The following is a 25,033-nucleotide window of genomic DNA, read 5'->3' as shown; positions in this document are numbered from 1 at the left end:
GGCTGATGATGAGCATCCAAGGTATAAAGAAGATATTCGCCCTTATTAGAATGATTAGGAAAGAAAACTGGCAACTGGATGCCTTGGTTAAAATTCTTTTCGGTAGCTACTTTACACATAAAGGAGGGGATAATTCATAAAGTCACTTTGTCCCTATGAAAAACAATATATGGCAGTTTAGAAAATAAAGCCTGCAATTCAGAAACCCTCTTCGCTGAACTAATGGTTACAGGAAAGACCGTCTTCCATGAAAGATATCTGAGATCACAGGAATGAGCAGGCTCAAAAGGACTTTGAGTGAGAGATTGCAGCATCAATGTCAAATCCCAAAGAGGGGCACAAGGCCTAAGAAGAAAGACGCCCTTCATGAAAGCCTTACATAGCCTAGAAGAAAAGGTAGGTCCAGTATTGGAATGAAAAGTAGAGATGGCTGCCAACTGCAATATGAAAGTGAAAAACTGGCCCCTTCTTAAAACAGGGATGTTAAGAAGAGAAGGCTATCTGGAATAGGAGCCGAAAAAGGATCCAAATTCTGCTGTGCAGCCCAAAAAGTAAAATGTTTCCACTTATTACGGTAGACCTTTTGAGTGGAAAGCTTCTGTGAAGCCAGGATAATTTTCCTAACTGGAAAGGCTAGCCTGAACTGCTTTATGAATACTGGAAGTGCAGAAACCATAAGGTTAGTCGAAGTGATTGCAGATTGGGTGGAGGTTCTGACGGGAGACAGATGAGATGCGGAACAGGATCCAGTACCCAGGGAGGATACTTGAGATGAGACCTGATTAAGGGGAACCACACCTGACGAGGCCAGAAGAGGGCAAGGAGTACCATGGAACTCTGCAGTTAGAAGGCTTTCTGAAGTACTCTGGCGAGTAAAGGAATGGGGGGGATAAGCATAGAGGAGACCGGGGGACAATCATGTACAACAGTGTCCCTTGTGGATTGCCCTTCTGGGGAGAATCAGGGGAAAGTACCTGCCACATTTGTTGTTCTAACAGGAATTCAAAAACATCACAGCAAGGTTGGCCCCAACGAGTGAAAATCTGAGATGCCACTGATGGATTCAGGGACCACTCGTGGAAAGTCCGGATGGGTCTGCTGAGCTCGTCTGCCAAGTTGTTGGACTCCCCAGGTACATGCATTGCAAGGAGAAAGTGATTGGAAAAGATTGCCCATTCCCTCACTCTCATGGCCTCTCTGCATAAAGGATACGATCGTGCTCCCCCTTGCTCGACATACCAAACCACTGACATGTTATCTGTATGAATCGTCACCATTCCCAATGGAAGACACTCCTGAAAGACTTGCAACAAGAGAAGGACTGCCCTCACCTCTAGAATGTTTATGTGCAATTTGGTCTCTAAGGGGACCATGTGCCTTGGACTGTCCTGCCCTGAAAATGGACCTCCACTCCAACAGGGAAGCATCCATGGTCACAATGGCTGTGGGTGAGGAAGAGAAAACATCCTGCCCTGAAGGACATCCTCCAACTGAATCCACCACTGCAGGTGCTGTCTGCAAACAGAAGTCAACATAATAGGTATGAACCCAGAGACTGCCCATGCTCTGGAATAGACTTCCCATATGTCAAGTAGAGCACCTCATTGTCCCTTTTGAAGAGAAATCTTGAGTGGATGGGAAATAGAAAGTTCACCCCGGGGTTCACTCCAGTGGTTCTGTTTGACAGAGGCACCGGGAACTAATGGCGGCATGATGCCAGGGCACTTCTATGGGTTTGGCTTGTAAAGGCTCCAGGGCCGTTGGCCTAGCACACACCTATGAACCTAATGGATCACTGTACTGTTAGCATCCATGGAAGCACCAGCATGGGTATCTCGCTAGAGGAACCAGGACAACAGCCACCAACATGGACCCCAGTACTCTGAGAATGAGGTATGCCTGTGGTGAAGAAGCCTCCAAGATATCTTGACCTGCTGCCTGATCAAGCCTACCCTGTGGGGAGGCAATGCTGCAACCTCTGTGATTGTGTTGAGATGTAACCAGTTGATGCCTCGTCGGAGCTGTGAGGAGCCAATCGTCCAGGTACAGGAAGCCTAAAAAGCCTGAAGCTTCAAGTGAGCTGCTGCAACTGCCAAGCATTTGGTTAACACCCTGGGGGCTACGGTGAGTCCAAATGATAGAGCTCTGAACTAAAAATGATTGGCTCTGATCCAAAAGTGCAAATACCTCCTGGATCACCTGTCTATTTTGATATGATAGTAGGCATCATGGAGGTCTAAAGGAACATATCCATTTGTCCTTCTGCTACAGGGGCAGGATGGACTGAACAGTGATTATCCAGAACATTGACTTCTTGACAGATAAGTTCAGTTCACTGAGGTCCAAAATTGGATATAGGTCCCATCTTTTTTGGCACCAAAAAGAAAGTACAGTTTTGTACCTACCATAAATGTAGATGCCCGATAGATATGCAACTGCAGTCCTGATATATGGGTTGTCCTGCCTCAGGCAGCCCTTCGGTCGGCCGGATTCCAAAGTCTGGGTCCGGCGTCGGCTGATGTCGCCTCCTTCCCGACGTCAGAGCGGCTGGGGTATAAAGGCATCAGCCGACGCCATCTTCTTCAGTGTTTCTTGCCCCAGATGCCAGGTGCCCTCCAAGGAAGGCTACATTTTGTGAATGGATAAACAGAAAATCCAGACATGCACAACAGTAATAAACAGATACACCATAACAGATATCCCCAGCTAATAGGAAAGGGGTGAATGGACCCAAGGGAAAAAGCAGAGGGGTAGGAGGGAGGGAAAACCTGACTGCAGTTGCATATCTATTGGACATCTACATTTATGGTAGGTACAAAACTGTACTATGTCCTTCAAGAATGCAACTGCAGTCCTGACATATGGGTTGAATACCATAGCCAAGTTGGGGGGGGGTAGGATCTAAGCAAGAGATGGTGTAGCTAGAAGGCCCTGCAGGACTGACGAAGCAAAGCCTGCTCGGGATCTGAAGTATAATGGCAGGTTGTAGTGTTTGGTAAATGTATGCACGGAGCTCCATGTAGCAGCCTCTAGAATGTCTTTTGTAGCCACTCCTCTTAGAAAGGCTGTGGATGTGGCCATAGCTCTGGTGGAGTGTGGTCTAATATTGGCTGGCACACTTTTTCCATGGAAAGAGTAACAGAATCTGATGCAGTGTCCAATCCATTTTGAAATTGTTTGTTTGGAGACTGCTTTTCCTTGCGCTCCAGCAGCATAGGCTACAAACAGTTGGTCAGACTTCCTGGTGGCCTTTGTTCTGTCCAAGTAGTAGCGTAATTGTCTGTGTATGTCCAAAGTATGCAGCAGCTTTTCCCCTTTATTTTGAGGATTAGGAAAGAAAGTAGGCAGGTGGATTGCTTGATTTAGAGACACTCTGGATATCACCTTAGGCATGAATGAAGGGTTGGTCCTTAGAGAAACTCTGTCCTGATGAAAAATGAGAAAAGGAGGCACTGCCATGAGGGCCTGTATCTCTGAGACTCTTCTTGCTGAAGTGACTGCCAACAGGAAAACCGTTTTCCAGGAGAGAAATTGCATTTCTGAAGATGCTGCTGGTTCAAAAGGAGGAAGAGTTAATTTTTCCAAGACGTAATTGAGGTCCCATGCAGGAACTGGTGGTTTTCTGGGAGGTTTGATATTCTTTATCCCTCTTAGAAACTGTCTTAGCAAGGGATGTGAAAACACAGGTGGGTCACAGTTGTAATTTGCTGAGATAGCTGAAGCGTGGATTTTAATGGAAGAATATGAGAGGCCACTATGAAACATTTCTGCCAAGTATTCTAATATTTGAGGTATGTTCATCACTGATGCATCCTGGCCCTTGTTGGCATTCCAGATGATGAATCTCTTCCATTTGGCCGAATAGGTTTTTCTGGTGGAAGGTCTGCGTGCCTCCAGCAAAATTTCCTGAACTTTTTCGGAGAGGGAGTCATGGGTCACAGTCATGGAACCCTCCAAGCTGTCAGCTTCAATGTTTGCAGGTTTTGATGAACAGTCCTGTAATTGTGCTGAGTCAGGAGCAGAGGCCATTGAGGCAAGGGCCACGGTTTGGTGTGAGTTATGCTCAGTAGCAATGGATACCAGTGCTGCCTTGGCCAGTCTGGAGCTATCAAGATTCCTTTTGGTTGTTCTGCTTTGATCTTCAGTAACACCTTGGTCAGTAAAGGTAGAGGAGGGAATGCATAAATTGTTAGGGTATTCCAGCTGAAGGAAAGAGCATCCGTTCTCCAGGCTAGAGGATGGTGTGTCCTTGTGCAGAACCTTTCCAGGTGAAGATTGAGATGAGAAGCAAAGAGATCTATGTCCGGTCTTCCCCATGCAGTTGTTATTTGTGAGAAAATGCGTGGGTGTAGCATCCATTCGTGTGGATCCAAGAAATTTCTGCTCAACCTGCCTGCCAGAACATTGTCCTTGCCCGGAACAAACTGGGATTGCAAGTGGATGTTCAGTTTCAGGGACTTTTCCCAAAGAGCCATTGTTAATCTGCAGAGGGGGTATGAATGAGTGCCCCCTTGTTTGTTTATGCACCACATGACAGTGGTGTTGTCTGTCCTTATTAGCAGATGACCTTGCTGAAGAGATTTTCCAAAGGCTTCTATTGCATGTATCACTGCCAACATCTCTTTTTGATTTATGTGCTGATACATTTCCATGGCAGTCCATTGTCCTTGAATGCATCTGCCCTCCATGTGTGCCCCCCATCCATGGTCTGAGGCGTCTGTTTGTAATGGTTTGACTTGTTGGAGCTTTGTTGAAAGGCATGCCTTCGTTTAAATGACTTGCTTGAGCCCACCACAAGAATTCCCTTTGCAGGCATGGAATGAGTGGTATTACGTCTTCTAAGTTGTGGCTGTGTTGAGACCACAAGCTTTTTAGGTACCATTGCAGCTTTCTCATGTGTAGTCTTGCCAGAGGGATTAGAAGAATGCAAGATGCCATGAACCCCAGGGCCTGCAGGGTCTTCCTTGCGGTCAGGTGGGTTAGTTTTGCTAGGCTTTTGAAGTAATCTGTTAAATGTTCTTGTTTCTCCTCTGTGAGGATAGCCATTTGTAATTGTGTGTCCAGCTTTGCTCCTAGAAAAATAATCTCTTGGGATGGCAGTAGTCTTGATTTTTGAATGTTGACTGTGTATCCCAAAGCCTGTAGCAATTGAATGACATAATCCAAGTTTTTTGTCAAGGTTTGTTTGCTGTCTGCTTGTATGAGGCAGTTGTCCAGGTAAGGGTATATTTGAATCCCCTGGAGCCTGCAATGTGCAACTACTGATGCCAGGCATTTCGTGAATACTCTGGGCGCAGTAGATAAGCCAAACGGCAATGCTGAGAATTGATAGTGCTCTGTTCCTGCAAGAAATCTGAGGTATCTTCTGCAACTGTGTCTGATAGGGACATGCAGGTATGCCTCCTTGAGGTCCAGAGTAACCAGCCAAGACCCCTTGCCCAGCATGGGAAGGAGTTGCTGCAACGTCAGCATCTTGAATTTTGGCACAATGAGAAAAGTGTTTAGAACGGACAAGTCCAATATAGGCCTCCATTGTTTTTCTTTTCTTGGAACAAGAAACAGTCTTGAATAAAATCCCTGGCCTTGTTCCTGAGGAGGAACCTTCTCTATTGCTTTTATTTATAACAGCTTTGAAACTTCTATGAGTGCCTCTGCCCTTTGATTTTGTGGCAGGTTTGGCATGCCTTGTCCCTTTGGTAAGGTATGGAAGTGGAACCTGTAACCTTTGTCTATTATGTCCAGAATCCATTTGTCCTTTGTTAAAATGTGCCAGTTTTTTGAGAATAAAGATAATTTTCCGCCTAGAGGTGCTTCTCTTTCAGCCTTGGTAGGCGGGGTGAAAGGTAAGTCATTGTGATTGTCCCTGTGGTGCAGGTGAACTACCTGTGCCACTTCTCTGATTTGGTGGTTGCCATTGGCGGCCCCTGTAAGAGCCTCGGTATTGCCCTCTACCTCGTGCACGCCTGTTTTTCCCCCTTTGAAACTTGTCAGAGCCTGGAAAGGGCCAATTCTTTGAAGGCCAATTCCTGCTGAATCTGGGTGGCTGAACCTGGAGGAAATTCTTGACTGTCTGTACTGATTTTGCCTTTTCCTCAATAGACTTCAACACATCCTGAGCATTAGCACCAAAAAGCTTCTGTTTTTCCAGAGGTGCATCCAGGAGCTTTACTTTAACATGATCTGGCAGTGGCTGTTCTTTCAACCAAGCATGTCTACGGATAACGGCCCCTGTCATAGCTGCCCTACATGAAGCTTCCAATGCATCATAACCACACTGAAGAAAATGATTGCTAACCTGCTGAGTATTATGAACCAAATCCTGCAATGCCTTTCTATCTATAGGCTCAGGAGAGGCTAACTTTTTCTGCAAATCATCCATTAAGTAGTCCTGGTACTGAAACATATGAAAAAGGCAGTTAAGTGACCTCATGGCAAGGGTGGAAGAGGTATAAACTTTTTTGCCCCATCTCTCCAGGGAGCTAGCTTCCCTGTCTGCTGGCAGAGGGTTTTTGGCCGAGGACGTAGCCACTCCTTTGGGGCCCTGTGAAATAGTTTCTAGATCCACAGAGTGGGCCTTAAAGAGATGCTTGTGAGTTTCAGGGACCCTGTAATATCTGTCTGGCTTGACAGGAGCAGGAGGGAGAGAATCAGGGGAAGCACTGGAGTCTGAGAATACATCATCCAGGACATCCAAGACTGGAGGGATAGCTAAAGGTCTGTGCTGGGGTAACTTAAGGAAGGTACGTAGCCTTTTCCTAGAATCAGAAAATTCCTGACCCTGCCACTTAAAATGTTCTCTCATGGAGTGGAGGACTTCACCGAAAGAAATATCCTCTGGAGGAGAGGCAGAGGGAATTGATTCCTCAGCATCAGAGTCCTCATAGGCCTGGAAGGATTCTTCTTGGGCATCTGAATGCTCTGAATCCCCAGAGGCTTCATCTGAAGAGAGGGTGTCTGCCTGGTCAGTTCTAGGCCTTTTTTCTGCAGGCGGCTGAGAACCTCTGTCTGGGTGAGGCTGAGAACCCCTGATAAGAGAGATTAGATCTGCAGCTAGAGTCATGATCTGTCTATCAGAAGAAGGGACCTGAGAAGTAGGTTTAGGATGGGCCTTGGCTTGGCTGGCAGCCTTAGCACGTGCAAAGGCCTTGATGGACATGGATACCGGAGGCCTAGCTGCCCCACATGCAGGGGTAACTTTGTCCACAGGAATGGTGTCGGGTAGATCCAGAGCTTCGGTTTCTGGAGGAAAATTAACAACTGGCACCGGTGAAATCTCTGGGACCGAAGAACGCGTTAATGCGGTGTCATCGGCCTGGAGCGGTTGAATTACCGCTTCTGAAGGGACCGATGCACTCGCGGAAGGCTTAGGCGTGGTATCAGTGGACGACACGGGCCGAGGATGTCGGTCCCGGTCCTTGAGTTTTTTGGTAGTTTGTGCTGTCGGTTGTTCCGATGGCATGATGTAAGCGTAAGATTCGCCAAAAAAGTCTTTGGCAAATTCTGCCCGGCGCCTGAGTGTGCGCTTATTAAAGCAAGCACAGGCAGCACAGGCCGAGACGTTGTGGTCTGGGCCCAGGCAAGGGAGGCAGTAAGAATGGAAGTCCTTATGAGGTATTTGTTTACCACAAGACAAACAATTATTAACTTTTTCAATTTTTTCTGACATCGGCTGAGGCAAGAAAAAATGTTCCCCAACGGGGTACTTAGCTTTTAGATGACTTCGGTAACTGAAAACACAGGAGCTGACCGACCGGCACTTGCGAACTGCTTCTGCTTCGGGCACCGCGCGGCAAGAAAGACTGAAGAAGATGGCGTCGGCTGATGCCTTTATACCCCAGCCGCAGTGACGTCGGGGAGGAGGCGACATCAGCCGACGCCGGATCCAGACTTTGGAATCCGGCCGACCGAAGGGCTGCCTGAGGCAGGACAACCCATATGTTAGGACTGCAGTTGCATTCTTGAAGGACATCCAGGAATACATTCTGGATCCTCTTTGTCCTGTGGGTACTCCTGGTTGGCTCTTTTTACTAGGACTGCTTGAACTTCTCTTTGGGCTAGTTCTCTCTGACTGGGTTTCCTGTTGGGGAGAACCTTCCTGGTAATGGGGGTGGTTGAGAAAAGGGAATGTAATAACCTCTGGATATAAAGTTGAGCACACTCTGATGCCCAGGTTATTGGGTCCAATGAAAACGACCCCTGACTGCCTCCAGGGCAGGACAGCCGGAACACGCTTGAGGGGTGCTGGAAAGGCTTCTCAGAGAAAGATTCCCTGGAACATTGATTTTGAGGACCCCCTCTGCCCCTAGGGCGGCGTCTCCCATTGAATCCTCTTCCACTGGAAGAGGAATCTTCTGGAGCATCTTAGAAGGAACCCTGCAACTTGCAGACCCAGAGCTTCTTACTACTCCATTGGTTTTTGCAAAAGGATCTTTGGGGAGTAGAAAACTTGATCCTGACCACCGACACAGTCTTGCCCTCCTGCTCACTGAGAATTAAAATTTCCTTGACAGAAGGTCTAAACAGCGAGGAACCATTGAAGGGGGCATTAGTAAAGGGCATCTTGAAGGGTTCTGCAAACTCGTATAACCGCATCCAGGCATGATGCCTGATGGGAATGCCTGCACCCGCAGCCCGAGAGGTACCTTCTACCTCATTGGAAATTAATCTCATCAAGGAACTGGGAATAGAGGAAAGAGTGGGGAGCTTGGGAGATACCTTCTGGAGGTACTCTGTCAGCATCAACTCTAACAGAGACTTGGTGAGTTCGGAGACCAGATCTCTTTGGAGGTGGGTAAAATTCACCAGATAATTTAGGGTCCTCAGGCCAAAAAGTACAGTTTTGTACCTATCATAAATGTAGATTCCCTGTCTGCAGGCAAAGGATTTTTGGCCGAGGAAGTGGCCACCCCTTTGGGTCCCTGGGAAATAGTTTCTAGATCAACAGAATGGGCCTTAAAGAGATGTTTATGAGTTTCAGGAACCCTGTAATATCTGTCTGGCTTAACAGGAGCATGAGGAAGAGAATCAGGAGAAGCACTCGAATCTGAGTACACATCATCCAATACATCTAACACTGGAGGGATAGCTAAAGGCCTGTGCTGGGGAAGCTTAGGGAAAGTACGTAGCCGTTTCCTGGAGTCTGAAAATTCCTGGCCCTGCCACTGAAAATGCTCTCTCATGGAGTGAAGAATTTCCCCAAAAGAAATATCCTCAGGAGGAGAGGCAGAAGGAATAGATTCCTCAGCATCAGAATCCTCGTAGGCCTGGAAGGACTCTTTTTGAGTATCTGAGTGATCAGAATCACCAGAGGCTTCATCTGAGGAAAGGGTGTCTGTCTGCTCAACCCTGGGTCTTTTGTCTGAAGGCGGCTGAGAACCTCTGTCAGGATGGGCCTGGGAACCTCTGATTAAAGAAATTAGATCTGCAGCTAAAGTCATGATCTGTTTATCAGAAGTGGAACCCTGAGGAAGGGATTTAGGAGGGTGAGACTTAGCCTGGCTGGCAGCCTTAGCAAGTGTGTAGGCCTTGACTGACATGGACACCGGAGGCCTAGCTGCCCCACGTGCTGGAGTAACTTTGTCCACCGGTATGGTCTCAGGCAAATCTTGGGCTTCGGTTTCTGGAGGAAAATCTACAACCGGCACCGGCTTAGGCTCTGGGGCCGAAGTGAACGATAAAGCGGTGTCGTCGGTCTGGAGGGGTGAAATAACCGCCTCAGAAGAGACCGATGCACTCGCGGTATGTTTTGGTGTGGTGTCGGTGGAAGCCGTGGGCTGAGAATGTCGGTCCCGGTCCTTCCGTTTTTTGGAAATATGTGTAGTCGGTTGTTCCGACGGCATGATATAAGAATATTTTTCGCCAAAAAAGTCTTCAGCAAATTCTGCCCGGCGCCTGAGTGTGCGCTTATTGAAGCAAGCACAGGCCGAGACGTCGTGGTCTGGGCCAAGGCAGGGAAGGCAGTAAGAATGGAAGTCCTTATGAGGTATTTGTTTACCACAAGACAAACAGTTATTAACTTTTGCAGTTTTATCTGACATCGGCTGAGGCAAGAAAAGGTTCCCCAACGGGGTACTTAGCTTTTTGATGACTTCGGTACTGAAAGCACAGGAGCTGACCGACCGGCACTTGCGAACTGCTTCTGCTTCGGGCACCGCGCGGCAAGAAAGACTGAGGAAGATGGCGTCAGCTGATACTTATATTCCTCAGCCGCTCTGATGTCGGGGAGGAGGCGACATCAGCCGACGCCAGACCCAGACTTTGGAATCCGGCCGACCGAAGGGCTGCCTGAGGCAGGACAACCCATATGTAAGGACTGCAGTTGCATTCTTGAAGGACATCAGCACTACCCTCATCTCTAGAACATTGATATGCAAACTGGCCTCCAGCTGGGGCCAAGTGCCTTGGACCGTCTTTCCCAGATAATGCCCCCTCACTCTATTTGGGATGCATCCATGGTCACTATGGCTTGGGGTTGAGGATGGATAAAGGGACGACCTATCAAAATTTCTTTGGAGTGGAGCCACCAATTCAGGTCCTCTCTGCATCGACTGGTGATCATAATCAGACGGGACACTGGCTGATTCAATAAGGACCAGTGGGAGGCCGGAAGCCATTGAAGAATTTGCATATGATATCTGGCCAGGGGAACTAGAGTGATGGATGCTGCCATTGACCCTAGAGACTATACAATGAGTCTTGCTGTTACTTTCTGGCTGCGAATGATCTGGCTGACTTGTGACCTGATCCTTTGAAGTCTTTATGGGGGAAGAGACACAATGCCGGTGACTGTGTCAAGCATAGCTCCAATAAATTTCAGCTGTTGGTAAGGTTCTAAATGGGATTTTTAATGGTTTATACTGATTCCTAAGGTGGAACAAAGAAGAAGAGTGTAATCTCGTACCTTTAGGAGTTGACGCCTGGTGGGAGCGGTAAGGAGCCAGTCATCTAGATATGGAAACACTCTGAATCCTAGCAGTCTGAAGTGAGCTGCGACCACTGCTATGCATTTGGTGAACACCCTGGGGCTGTGGTGAGACCAAAGGACAGGGCTGTGAACTGATAGTGAGTGGCTCCCAGCCGGAAGCACAGGAACCTTCGGGACCGCTTATCCATTTTTTTATGGCAGTATGCATCCTGAAGATCTACTAAGCACATCCAATTGCCTTTTTCCAATAACAGAAGTATAGACTGACCCGAGACCATCTAAAATTGGTCTCCAGTCCTCTGTTTTCTTTGGTACTAAAAAGAATCTTGAGTAAATCCTGGATCCTCTCTGGTCTGGTGGGACTGCTTAGATGACACTTTTGTCAAATATTTTTTTAATTTCTAAGACTGCTGCATCCCTGTGACTAGGTGGAATGTCTGGGATTATCTTTAGTCTTTCTGGTTCTTCTGAAAAAGGGGATGTTGTAACCTCTGGTTATAATCCTCTGCACCCAATTGTCCATTGTTATCCTTAGCCAGGCAGATTGGTGGAGGGATAATCGACCCCCGACTGCCTCCAGAGGAAGGCAATTGGGCCTCCTTTCAAGAGCGCTGATAGGAATTATCAGGGAGAGAGTCCCTGGAAGCCTGATTCTGCTGGCCATTTCTGCCTCTTGAGCGGCATCTTCAGTTATTACTTCTCCCTCTGCCCCAGAGGAAGTCATTGCCATGTGAGTCCTGGAAACGTCCCTGGGACTTTTGGAACCATAGCCTCTCACTTCTATGGTTCCTGGAATAAGGTCGCTGAGGAGTGGAAAAGCATACACAGTTCCGTCACACGAGCGTTGATGAAAGAGACACAAATACAAGAAATCATATAAGCGCGTCCAGACGTGTCTCCTGATTGCTACGCCTAAACTCGCTGCTCTTGTCATCCCTTTGGCAGTATGAGAAATTAGCCTCATGGATAAGCTGGAGATAGATTCTAGGATGGTGAGCTAAGAATTCACTTTGTCTCGAACTCCTTCAGCTACCACTCCTAAAAGACTATCTGATAGCTCTTTAATCAGATCTCTTTGAAGCCTTGCAAAATGTGCCATGTAATTCAAGGACATGAGAGCAAAGGTCGATGAAATGTATACATGGCTTCCCAAATCTATCCATTGTCCTAGACTGTCTGTTAGGAAGACGAACAGTAGGACTTTTGTTAGCAAGTTCCTTCTTGGTGGCTGCCATTACCACCATGACATCCACAAGAATACCTTTGGCCCAGTGCTGCTGATCCTGAGGGGCAGAGAGGATACTGACAGGTCTCTCTGGGATTGGCTCAATAGAGTTAGGTAACTTCCAAAACCGCTGAGTGATCAACATACGATAGTCAGCAGGTGGAGAAATCCAAGAGGTAGAGGGCTGGGCATGAAAAGCCTCTAGGTATACAGATTCCTCCGAGGAAGGTTGGAGGGTAGTCCAGCCATCTCTCTGTTTAAGAATTTCTGGGATGTCCCAAAAGGAAACATCTTCAGGGGGTGACTTTGGGGAACCCCCCCCCCCCATCAAAATCAGTATCTTCCATGACAAACTCTTCAGAGGAGTCCAAGAGCATCCTCTTGCACGTTCTCTTCAACTGCACCTCTTCAGTGGGGTGTTCTGGAGAGGTATCTGAAGATAACATAACCAATGTGGTTGGATCCTGAGACTTTTGTGCCCTCTGTCCCAAAGAAGAGACTACAAAAAGCTCCGATTGAGAGAATGGACAAGACGTTTGGTCCGACAGGGATGGCATAGACTGTTTGCCCACAATGGACAAGGACCTCTCCATGGCCTGGAAGGTAGGCCCTCCGTAGAGGGATGGGTGCCCAGAACCAAAATAGACTCCTTTGGAACCGTGGTCCCACCCCCCTTTACAGAGGAGGCCGTCTCTGAAGTCAGAGTCATGTTTATATATGCTGAAGCACCAAGGGGCATGGAGGGCTCCGAAAGAATCAAAGTCGAATCCTGCCCCCTCGGAACCGGCAATGAAGCCTTGACTCCAGGAGGTCTCTGGGTCCAACAAACCTGAAGAACTCAGGGTAGCGATTGGCGCTAGAGAAGGTCTGACCAGTAACAAAGTAGTTGGAGCAGGGAAGGTCGGTACCAGGGACGCTGAAAACTCAGCTGGAGTCGAAGGAGGAATAAGCAGTGGTGTGGAAGAAGGTAAAATTCCACAGCTACCATTGCTAGGAACCAAGGAAGGGGATAATCTCCTCAGTGTAAGGAGTTGCTCCACCAGTTAAATAATATCAGATTCGGACAAACTCTTGGTGGATTGAACTGAGGAAGTCGATGGAGATTTTGGTGAATGTGTCTCCAAAAAGGACTGGGAGGATGGTCCACAAAGGGATTTACTGAGGGATAATATGTGGTACATGGTAATATTACATGTGAAGGGTCCTTCGGTTCTGTACATTTGGTTAGAATAGAACTGTCTTTAGTTGACATCGGTACTGAAGACATTGGCACTGAAGAAGTTAGTGCAGAAACAGGCTCCATTGCCACAAAGGACTGAATATTTGGACCCACTGGTTCCGAGGAGGCTGTCGGCACCAAGGGAGACTTGGCAATTTTGCTTGGCGGTTCTGATGAATGTGTCAGAACCAACTGACTTTTATTCTATGGTTTGGAAGAGGAGGAGGAAGACTATGATGAACTGGCTTTAGTCTTCGGACCAGATAAGGCCTCTTCGAAGTCCAACTTAAGCAAACCTTTCAAAATTCACTTATTTTTATGGTCAATTAGTGTTCTGTGGCTAAAGTTGGGACAGACTGCACAGTCCTCTTGTAGATGGACTACACCAAGACAATATACACAGAGTGCGCCCATATGAGTTAGGCATCTTCCTGTCACACATTTTGGTACCTCTTGAAACCAGAAGTGCCTTTGGAGGGTTTGTCGGCCATTACAAAAACAAAGAACATAACATACACACACAACCAGTTGTACTAATAAGTCAAACAGGAAAGGGCTTTTTTTTTTTTTTTTTTGTTCATTTCTTTTAAGCTCAAAAGGCAAGTAGAAAAGAAAATACCAACTATGGTACTTAAAAATAGCCAAAGGTAAAAGGAAGAAAAGTACCAACGATAGTACTTGAGAAAAACTACCTAACGGTAGATTAGGGAGAAAACACAGGCACACACAAGATAAACTGTCAAAGCGAGGAGGCGGTAGTACAGATATATGAGGTGATAGAATGTAAAAAAGACGGAGAATCTTACCATTTTTTTAAATAATTAGCTATCACTCAAGAGCTCAGAGAGAACATATCTGGCACTAAGAAGCAGCAAACGAGATCTGAGGTGATTTGGTGAGAAACATTATGGGTACAGCTTAGCACAAGAGTTTTGGAAGGCGCAAGCTGGAATAATGGCTGAGTCGGCTCAGAACTGAGCACACAGTCAAGGATTATGTGAAGCATCAGACATGGTATTCTATAACCTCTGGATATAATCCTCTGCATCCAAGTCTTTTTGGTTAATTCTAGCCGGGGTCTCTGGTGCAGGGACAATCTCCAGAGGTGAACAGTCAGGCCTCCATTCATGAGTGCTGGTAGGGTTTATCGAAGATTCTCGTGAACCTTGGTGTTGCGGGCCACCTCTGTCACTAGGGTGATGTCGTCCACTGAAGTTCCCCTCTGCCTCAGGAAGCACTTTTTCCATGTGTCATGGAATGCACCCTGGGATTTTTTGAACCACATTTTTTGGCCAATCTGTTGATTCCTGGAGAAGGATCGCTGGGGAGGGCCAAAAAACAGACAAGGTCTTACCATCTTTCTCACACCAGGAGAGAGTTTCTTTCACTTTAGGACCAAAAAGGGTAGTTCCTTCAAAGGACGCATAGACAAAATTGGACGTAAATGGCTCCACAAAGTCGCATAACCGCATCCAGGCATGCCTCCTCATAGAAATACTTGAACCTGTTCTAGAGGTCCTTTCTGCAATGTTGGAAATTAACCTCATAAAGCTATTGGAAATAGGGTTGCCAACTGGGAAGTTCCTGAAATCTTAATTTCTGCAGATATGGTTCCGGAGAGAGTATATGATAACTCTTTGGTCAGATCTCACTGAAGTCTCACAAAATGTGTCAGACAGTTCAGCGATCGTAATGCAGAAGTTGCTGAAGCAAAGACACTCTTCCCCAGTCTCTCCATTGCCCACGACTCCCTGTTGGGGGGATGGACTGTGGAACTCTTGTCGGCTAGTTCCCACTTTGTGGTCGCCTCAATCACCATGACATCAACTGGAACCCCACTGCTCCAAAACTGTTTGTCCACAGGTGGTGCCATTATCCTGTCTGGACACAGAGGCATTGGTACTATGCCATCAGGCTCCTTCCATGCCTGCTTAGAGATCATGTCTACGAGCTCGTCAGTGAGTGGAGTCACCCAGGAGGCAGAGGGTACTGCACCAAAAGCCTCTACTAGAATGGATTCCTCCGGCATAGGGTTGGAGGACGCCCAGCCACCTCTCTGCTTCAAGATATCCAGTATGTCCCCAACAGGGACATCTTCAAGAGGTGACCGTGGAGACCCTTAGCCTTCACTGAAATGCGTGTCTTCAGTGGCAGACTCCTGCAGGAAGTCTAGGTGCTCCCTCTTGCATGCCCTTTTCTTGGGTACTTCCTCAGTGAAATGATCTGGGGAAGTCTCAGAAAAGAAAATCACAACTTCCTGAGAGGAAACCTGAGGTTTCTGTACAGGATGTCACTGTGGAGAGAGTAGATGAGGTTCCAGATGCTGGGGCATCATGAAATGGGTAGAATATGAGTGGGAAAGCTCTGTCAGCGATATTGAGGTAGCAAACACTCTCTTTGCGGCCTCAAAGGCAGAGCACGAAGGATCCAGAGAGAGCAGGCGTAGAGGGAAGAACAGTCTTCCTCTGAGCTGAGGGAATCTTCCTCATCACTCTCTTCACATATTCTTCTGTGAGACTTCTAGAAGAACGAGCAGAACAGATGGAGGGGGATGCTGGTCTCTGCAGACAAGGAGACGGAAACCTGTCTGGTACTGGATCAACCGAAGGAAAGCATCTAGTGCAAGGGCAACAGACAATCTCCAAAAGTTGTGTATCATCCAGTGGTGGTCTCTGATCTGACTTTGATAGAGCTGGAGATGTGGAAATTGCTTTTGAGGTCATAGGATCCAAAGCCACATTCGGATCCAAGACTTTTGCATTTTTTCTGTTCCGGGGTTGAGACAGGAAGTTTAGCAGTCCGTTTTCTTGAGGAGTCAGAAGAGAATTTTGATGATGTGGAGGACTCTTACTTTGGAGACTGGGATATGGCTTCTCCGAAGGAAGGAAGGAGACCTTTTAATATTAGTTTGTTTTTACGTTCGGTTAATGCTCACAGACTGAATCTGTGACAAATCAAGTACTCTTCCTGTAGGTGTAATGGACCCAGGCAGTATACAAAAAGGGAGTGCGTGTCTGAGATAAGCATCATATGTCTGCATTAGAAACATTTTTTGAATGCTGCAGGTTTGTCACTCATCATTTCTACAATGACTAAAGAAACAAAGATTTAAGGTAAAAGTAAGAAAATAGTAGTAGATTTTTTTAAAACAGGCTAAAGAAGAAAGGAGAAGGAATACCAGCAATGGTAACCAGAACTATGACCAGGTTGTAAGAAAGAGGGTGAGTGAAGAAAAGAACGAAAAGATTACAACCCTTAAGTTCAACAGAGAAGGAGAAGAAAAGGGATACCAGCAACAGTATGTCGAAAACATGACGAAGTCACAAGGGCAAGGAAGAAAAACAGAAAAATGAAGTTTGACAGTACAAACAGTAAAAATAGTAAGGGTTAAAAGGGAATAATTTAAACTATGGAGAAAAAACTGCGATGGAAGTGTTTTAAGTAAAAATAAACTGCTCTTATCTAATCACTTGAGAAAGACTGGTAAACCATGTCCATTAGCTAGAAGCAGCAAATGAGAGCTGAGGTATTTGGCAAGGTGCATTTTGGGTAAGAGAGAAACTCGAGAGATCTGGTGGCTGTGAGCTGTATCATCAGCTGAGTCAGATCTGATGGATTGGATCTGAACCCATTTGTGAGGAAAGAATGAAGATTGACAACATCAGATCCTGATACTCCACCCCCTAGCAGTAAGACAGGAATACTCCTAAAATCATTTCAAGTGAATTCTTACCTAGTCAGTTATCAGCTTATGATGCAGCTGGATACTTTCCATCTGCTCTACTCCACATCCTTAATAACTCTAACCACTTTTTACCTGACTGCCCATAATATAGCTACTACTCACAATTGATATTAAATTATCCACTTCCCTCCTCCACCTCTGTCTCTATCTCACATACTCATTTCTATCACCTGGACCTACCTCATTACTCATTCATAGTATGTAACCTTCCATATTCTAGAAGTCATCAAGCGCTCCCTACTTAATATCTGAATTCCACTTGAATCTCTTTTGAAATAACTGCAGATTGTTAAAAATGTGAAATTAATATTTTATCTTATGTTTTTATTCACTGGCTCATGTGCATAAGAACTATGCACCTCATTACTATTCCATGTATGCACATTTATTATACAATTTGTGTGTCTCTTCAACTCATTCTATAAAATGGAGCATCTCGACTCAGGATTCTGCTGAAAATGGATCCTGTGCCCATTTGGATTTTCCCAGTAATTAAAACAAATAACTACATAAATTAAATAAAATAAATAAATAAATAAAATAAAATAAAATAAAATAAATAAACACTCTTCTTTAATTGTAAAAGTAAAATGCAATATCTTTATGGCTTGTGTTACAATTTCTAAGCTTGCATTAAGATATCTGGTGTTTGGGGGGGGGGGGGGGTTGGTCAAGCTTGAAATCTCAAAAGTTACAAGAAGTGACATGTCAGCAGGATTAAAGGATACACCTCATTTCTCCCCGGGCCTCAGCTGAAAACAAGATCTGTGGAACCTAGTCGGACTTTCCCGGTCAACAAATGTTAAATAAAATAAATTATACTTCAGTGGGATGCACTACAGCATTATCAAGTCTGCACATCACTGGGTCCCCTATCTCACTCTAGAGTTACCAGGCAGTAAAGTAATCCTGAAAATATTAAGGTGCTCCTGACAGCTGTATAAATGATGAATAAAATCCTGAACGTACATACCTTGACTTTTGTAATAAAACTTTATCATTATGAAAATTGTCGAAGCATAGGAAGAAGCTTCCTTTACTGGAAATCAGATTAAATCCTGCTCATATTTGCTTAGTAATCTCTTACAGACCAAGATTTGTAAGAGACACTTGTTTATGCAGCTTTGCTGAACACCGACGAAGTTCTTAAATTACAAACAGATTCATCAATAATAGCAGGTTTAACATATAACTGACAAACATATTTCCTGCTTGATGCATGCATATTTATAATTGCCCATGTAGTGTTGTTTTAACATGATAATCTCATAATTTAGTCAACTGTATTAATGGATATTAATTTCAAAACTCCTCTTACTTGTTGCAAAAAAAATTCATTATAAGATAAAAACAGCATTTACCTCCATGCTAGACTGCAGTTTTTCAACAAGGTCAGGAATGGTGGACCCCAGAGAGCTACTGTTTAAATGATCAGAAGATGAATAGTTTTTAGGTGCAATTAAGAAGGCAGAATGCTCATGTGCAGAAATTCTTTTCACTGGATGGCCAATTTCCTGGTCTCTGTAAGCATTATTTGCAGCAATGCTTTCTCCAAGCCTAAGTACAAACAAAAATATTAGAAAGCAATCGTGAAAGTAAACTGCAATAAAGCATCATAAATGCCACTTCTTCCATGGATAACAGTAAAATTCAGTAAAGGCAATGCTACTAAAACATCAACAAACATGACTATGGAGAAAAGAAAAAATATCCTGTAAAAGGAAAGCTATGACAATACCGTTTGCCCTCTAACAGCAGATAATTCTGCCTGGCTTCTTCTGGAAAAATGGTTACTGTCACACACACTTTTTATTCATTTTTGATGACTGGGTTAGTCTAACCAGACTTACTGCCTTCTTTTCAGGAGGACCCAAGATGTTGTTTGCCCAGACTATGGGTAATTTAGGCAAAATACTGGGGAATATTTCTTTATTTAACATTTATTTGTCAGGATAGACCGACCGGACAAGTGTCAGTTTTCAGTGGAGTCCTAGGGAGAAAAACTCCTTAAGTTTACAGAGAGAAAAAAAGTTTACAAAGGAGACATTACAGAGAAGTAGCATGCAGACTGTAGACTTTACAGCAGTTAGTATACAATAAGAGGATATTACCCCTTTTGGTTGAAAATACAAATGTACAAAATATACAATGAGAGTAGATAAGAAGTAGAGCATTGCAAGATACCATATCATCTGATCCAGGACACCCTAATTTTGTGATTGAAGGAGAAGGAACAACAGAGATGTGTTGGAGACTTGACATTCAAAGACATGACGTGTCAAATGAGATCCCACAACAGAAAGCTGTGTGTTCGGAAATGGAAATTGTTGACGGTGATCAACAATAGCAACACTTCAGAGTTCTGCAGACACCTCAAGTATGATCTGGTGTGAAATCAGAGGGTACTACTGGAACAGTAAAAAAGGCCGGTCTGCTGAAAACGTTTTGAAAGTGGATAACAAGCGAAAAGTCAAAGGATTTCTATTCAGCTACCTTAGACAGCATGGTGAACAAAAAAATGGTAATGGGAACGTTAATGTGGCTATAACTAAGAGGCTACATGTCACAGCAAAGAGGAATGTAGTTACATTTCTAGATTTATATATATTATATATATATATATATATATATATATATATATATGTGTGTGTGTGTGCATGTGTATGTAAATATATATATATATATATATATATATATAAATATATATATATACACACACACACACACACATACACACACACACATATATATATATCAGGATTAGAAGTGCTACTGAACAAGCATATTGTAATTAAGGAACTTGTAATAAAACATCTTAGGTTCCCTATGCAATGCAGTGTTAGAATAAGAAAATACAAAAATGACAAGTCTATACTTTGTTGGAAAGATAATGGACAGTTTGGTATGGCAGAAAAGAAAATTTTACAGTTGCACATTTTTTCAAGTTTACTCAGTATCAACCTCTAGTGAAAACCATGACTTTGTTATTAAGAAATTAGTGGGATGATATAAACAAATTACCCGTTTGAACAGGACACAGATATGGTTCATTCAGATCCACGCTCCCTTCATAACATCTTCTACACAACACTCACACCTACATAGCATCTTCCACTTAAAATGGCAAAAGACCCTCTTACCCTGACCTTCAACAATATGCTACTCTTCTTCATTCCCGCCACACTGCTACTAAGCATACTTCCTCATGCCACATCCTATCACACCCTTCTACTCCCTCACCACCTCCCCTCATACTCAGCACAACCTAACAACTCATGACCACAAAATATCACCAAGTTTCTATCCTGTAACAACACAAACTTTACTAGAATACAGCTACATCACTGAGGCCTAACTTAACTAACCATCAGCACAGAAAAACTTAAAAAATGGTGCCACTATAGGCACTCTATAACCCCTCTAACCCTATCTGGTGAAATACATCCAAACCCTGGGCTCTTCAATCAGATCACACAAACATCCAGTCCTTTACTATCATCCATCCCATCCCACATACCTTCCATCAACCAAAATAACCTACTCATGATGCATGTAATCCTCAGAAGCATACATAATAAAATCACAGCAATACATGCATGCATTGCATCACACAGTCCAGACATACTGATCAATACTGAAACTTAGTTAAAATCATACACCAGAAATGAAGAAATTCTCCCCCCCAGGCTACACTATAATAAGAAAGGACACAGTGAACAAAAAAGATGGAGGTGTTGCAGTCTTCTGTAAAAGCACCCTGCAACTCTCCATATACCCAAACAAACAACTCCAGTTTCTATGATGCTGAAACAATTATGCCTTTCCTTCAACTTAATAAACACAACAGTATCTGCATCACCACCATATATAACCCCCCTAGAAACAACATCCGAACACTAGAAGACATCATTCACTGGATTTCTACAAATATAAACAAAGAAACCATAATACTAGGCAAGTTAACATCAACTTCATTCTTGTTAACTCCTCCTCCCCTACTCACTCTATCAACCTGTACAACTTCAACCAAATCACTACCTCTCCCACCAAAACTGACAAACACAGCAACAGACAGTCAATCTTAGACTGGATCCTAATCTCAGCACCCTCTAAAACAAATGCCACTGGCTGTCTCCCTGACACCATTAGTGACCATCTCTCCATCTTTGCCAGCCGAAAAACCACTCAAGCCCCGAGAAACATTATCTTTACACAAGTCTGTAAGCTCACCAACTTAAATAAAGACACCTTTATAAACTACCGTCACCAATGTAACCTGAATATTTTTTAAAAAATTACCCCTAGATGATGCTGTAAACCACTTCAGTACCACATTCCTTAACACCCTCAATCAGCTAGTTCCTCTTAGAATAAAAAGAAAGAAAGGTAATCTCATCCCATGACTCACTAGCGCAACTAGGCAGCTGAGACTGAGCACAGACAAAGCCTGGAAGGCTGGAGTAAAGACAAAACACAACAAATTGGAGATTATTCCAGACAGCATAGAAATCTCTCCAAGTAAAATGTCAAAGCAAACAAAACCAACTACTTTCACTCAGTCCAAAGCAAATAGCACATGAAACCCCAATAATTCTGGACTTCTAGAAAACCACTATTGTATACTGGACAAACCACCACCCTAAATCCCACCACCAGCAACAATACTGAACCCAAAACCAACCAATTCAACACCCATTCCACTCTATCTATCCCCTTTTTACTAGAAACAAAATCACTCCCCTACTTCTCCATCCTGAACCTCCACACATGCAACACATCTCTCTTTTCCCATCAGCCAATACCAACTTCCACTATCAAAAAATACCTCCAACAAAAAAAAGCACAGCTCCTGCAGCAGACAACCTATCACCAGAATAATTCAAAACAGCACAGACTCCCCAGCTTACTCTGTAGTTAACAGATCATAGGAAAATATGTTCCATCTACCTGGAAAAAATCTCACATCAAACCACTGCACAAAGGTGGGACCACCACACCGACCTCTCCAGCTAACGACCCATAGCAATCCTACCCCCTCTCGAAAATATTAGGAAAAATGCATCCATTGCAACTACTAACCTGCCTTACCAACAACCAACTTCTCTCCCACACAAGACATGGCTTTCAACTTCGACACAGCACAGGTGCCTTGATAAGTTTCACAAACACCATAAATATCAAGAGAAACAATGGCAGCTTAGCATCTTCTCTCTTTTTAGATATGTCTAAAGCATTTAACACAGTATCCCACCAACATCTAATCCATGAACTAGCTTCCCTATCTTTATCTCAGGAATCTCTTGCTTAGTGAAAAAAGACTGCAAGGAACCACCACGGTTTAAAATCCACGATTTATTTCTTGTTATGAAGAGAAACAAGCGCTTTCACGCACCATCCCGGTGCGCTTCATCAGGTTATAATCAATTAACAAAATATCACCCTTTAAATATAAAAAAACACTTCAATCATTCAATTATACATATCAATTAAAACAACTGAATACTGAAAATTAAAAGAAAAGCAACATCCTAGACAGCTGTAGAGCTTCTTGAATAGCACACATTTTCAATAGTAATTCCTTATTTATTAAATGCTAGACCCTCCTGTTACGGCAATAGTTAATTATATATTAAATTCGCTCAGTTTTAACATGTACTTCCATAATAAAACATTTTTGACACACTAAAATTGGCTTAAAACAACAAGAAAATTGTCCTTTATCTCTCCAAGTTCAGAAGGTCATGCTAAGCCTCTTTACCAACTGTAGTAATAAAGACAATATTGGACATATATTGTGGTGCATGTTTCAAATATAAACAAAACAAGCTAAAGGTGCCTATAATATTTGAACAGGTAAAATGCCTATTCTAAGGCAGATATTAAATAAGCTATGCAGAATATATTAATTCAGCAATATAGTCGTGGACATATAATAATGTATATAACAGTCATTTGGTAAAAATGCAGATATAAATGTACTATATGTGAGCACAGGTTGATGGCTAAAGGGAAGGGGTGCATCCCATTTACAAGGATGAGGATTGAGTAAAGGAGGTAATCAATGCTATAGTAATAGCTTCATACGGATCCTAGAAGGGCCGGTCTGATGCTAAGAGTAGAATTTAGGCCCGGTTCTAAGTGGGCTCTGAGATTTAATATCCATTTAAGTTCATGCAATTCAAGTGTACCTATATGATCTCCTTCTCTTTTATTCTGATTCACAATTTGAATCACTCTAAAGCTGAACACATGTTGTGGAAATAGTTGACAGTGCTTAGCTAATACATTAGTAAGGTTCCCCTTCCTAATGTCATACACGTGATTGTAAACACGATCTTTAAATCTGCGTGATGTCATCCCTACATAGTACACTTCACAAGAATTACATGTAGCTAAATAGATGACATTCCGAGTATCACATGTAGCATAAAACATTGGTTCAAACGCTATATTCAAATAAGGAACTTCAAAAGTTTGAACTGTAGATATGTATTTACATATACATTTTTTACATGGATATGTGCCCTTTTTATATCTCACTCTGATGTCCAATTGTTTATGATCCATTTTTTCTTTCCATAATAGTTTCTTGAGATTTGGACTATTACTGAATCTAAAAATGGGCTTAACACCCACTAACCGTGATAACCCAGGGTCAAGAAGTAAGATCTTCCAGTTGCTCTTTATAATCGACATGACATTGTCTACGTCATTTGTATATTTAAGTCCAAAAGCTAGCTGTGTTTTATTTCTATCAATATGATTATTGTGTATTCCTCCTCTTCTATACAAAGAAGTTTCCATTGGCATCCCTGCTGACCAATTCACTAAGTTTAGTGGATATCCTCTATTTATAAAACAATTACTCTGAAAATCTATGAGCCTCATAGCATCACTCTCATTACTACAAAGCTTCGATATTCTAGACATTTGGCCTTTTATGATGTTGCGAAAGATATAGCGGAGGTGCATGCTGTCGAAGTGTAAAATGCTATTTCTCCAGCATGACTTCCTATACAATGAAGTAGTAATGGTATTCTTAGCATCCTTGGTGATAGTAATATCTAGAAAATTCACTCTAAATCCAGAAAATTCATAGGTGAAGCTCAAGAAAGAGGTAGTGGATTCCATATATGCTATGAACTCATGTAACGAATTCTCATCACTGTTCCAAAACAATAGAATATCGTCCACAAACCGTCTATACAAGATGATATTCTTGAATCTACCATCACTGAAGATGAACTCCTTCTCCCATTGGTGCATGGCCAGATTTGCATAAGCATTAGCACAGGGAGTGCCCATAGCCACTCCCCATGTTTGTGCATACACAGAATCATTGAACAAAAAGATGTTATTGTTCAGCACAAGATCCAAGAGGCCACAAATCACCATTTGATCGTTATTGTTCATAGTACTATATTCAAGTAAACATGCTCTTATAGCTTCAAGGCCAAAGTCATTGGGGATACTTGTGAATAAATTTGTAATATCCAGAGTTACCATTAAGGTATCATTTTGCAAGTTTCTTCTTAATATATCATGCTCTAGATCTGACAAGAGTCCATATGTATCTTTTAAAATAGTAGGGATGGAATGAACCAAGGGCCCCAGTTTAGACTGTATATAGATAGAAGCATTTTCTGTTACCCAATGTCTGCCGGAAACTATAGGGCGTAGGGGAGGTGGATCTTCCCCTTTATGTATTTTGGGAAGCCCTTTAATCAAGGGAATTAGAGGAGAATCTATTATTAAAAAATCATATAATACCTTATCAATGCATCTAGTCATCAACATATCATAGATAGTGTCATGTACATTTCTTATTAGAGAGTCCACTCTAGATTTATCAATCAATTTATATGCTGTTTGATTACTAAGCATTCTTAGCATTAGTTCAATATATAAACTAGTATCCAT

General features: G+C 43.5%; 1 protein-coding gene across 2 annotated transcripts in view; it reads right to left on the bottom strand.

The window, feature by feature from the left end:
- CIP2A (cellular inhibitor of PP2A) overlaps positions 1-25,033 on the bottom strand; it is a 2,713,480-nt gene that overhangs the window by 948,847 nt on the left and 1,739,600 nt on the right. For both annotated transcript variants that reach the window (XM_044071100.1, XM_044071101.1), the window contains one exon: positions 18,475-18,670. In XM_044071100.1, coding sequence (XP_043927035.1) covers positions 18,475-18,670 — 196 coding nt within the window. The remainder of the gene's footprint in view (positions 1-18,474; positions 18,671-25,033) is intronic.

This window comes from Protopterus annectens, chromosome 5.part0, assembly GCF_019279795.1.
Source record: "Protopterus annectens isolate FY-2018-M chromosome 5.part0, PAN1.0, whole genome shotgun sequence".
Taxonomy (NCBI): domain Eukaryota; kingdom Metazoa; phylum Chordata; order Ceratodontiformes; family Protopteridae; genus Protopterus; species Protopterus annectens.
This window is presented reverse-complemented; position numbering and strand designations above follow the sequence as displayed.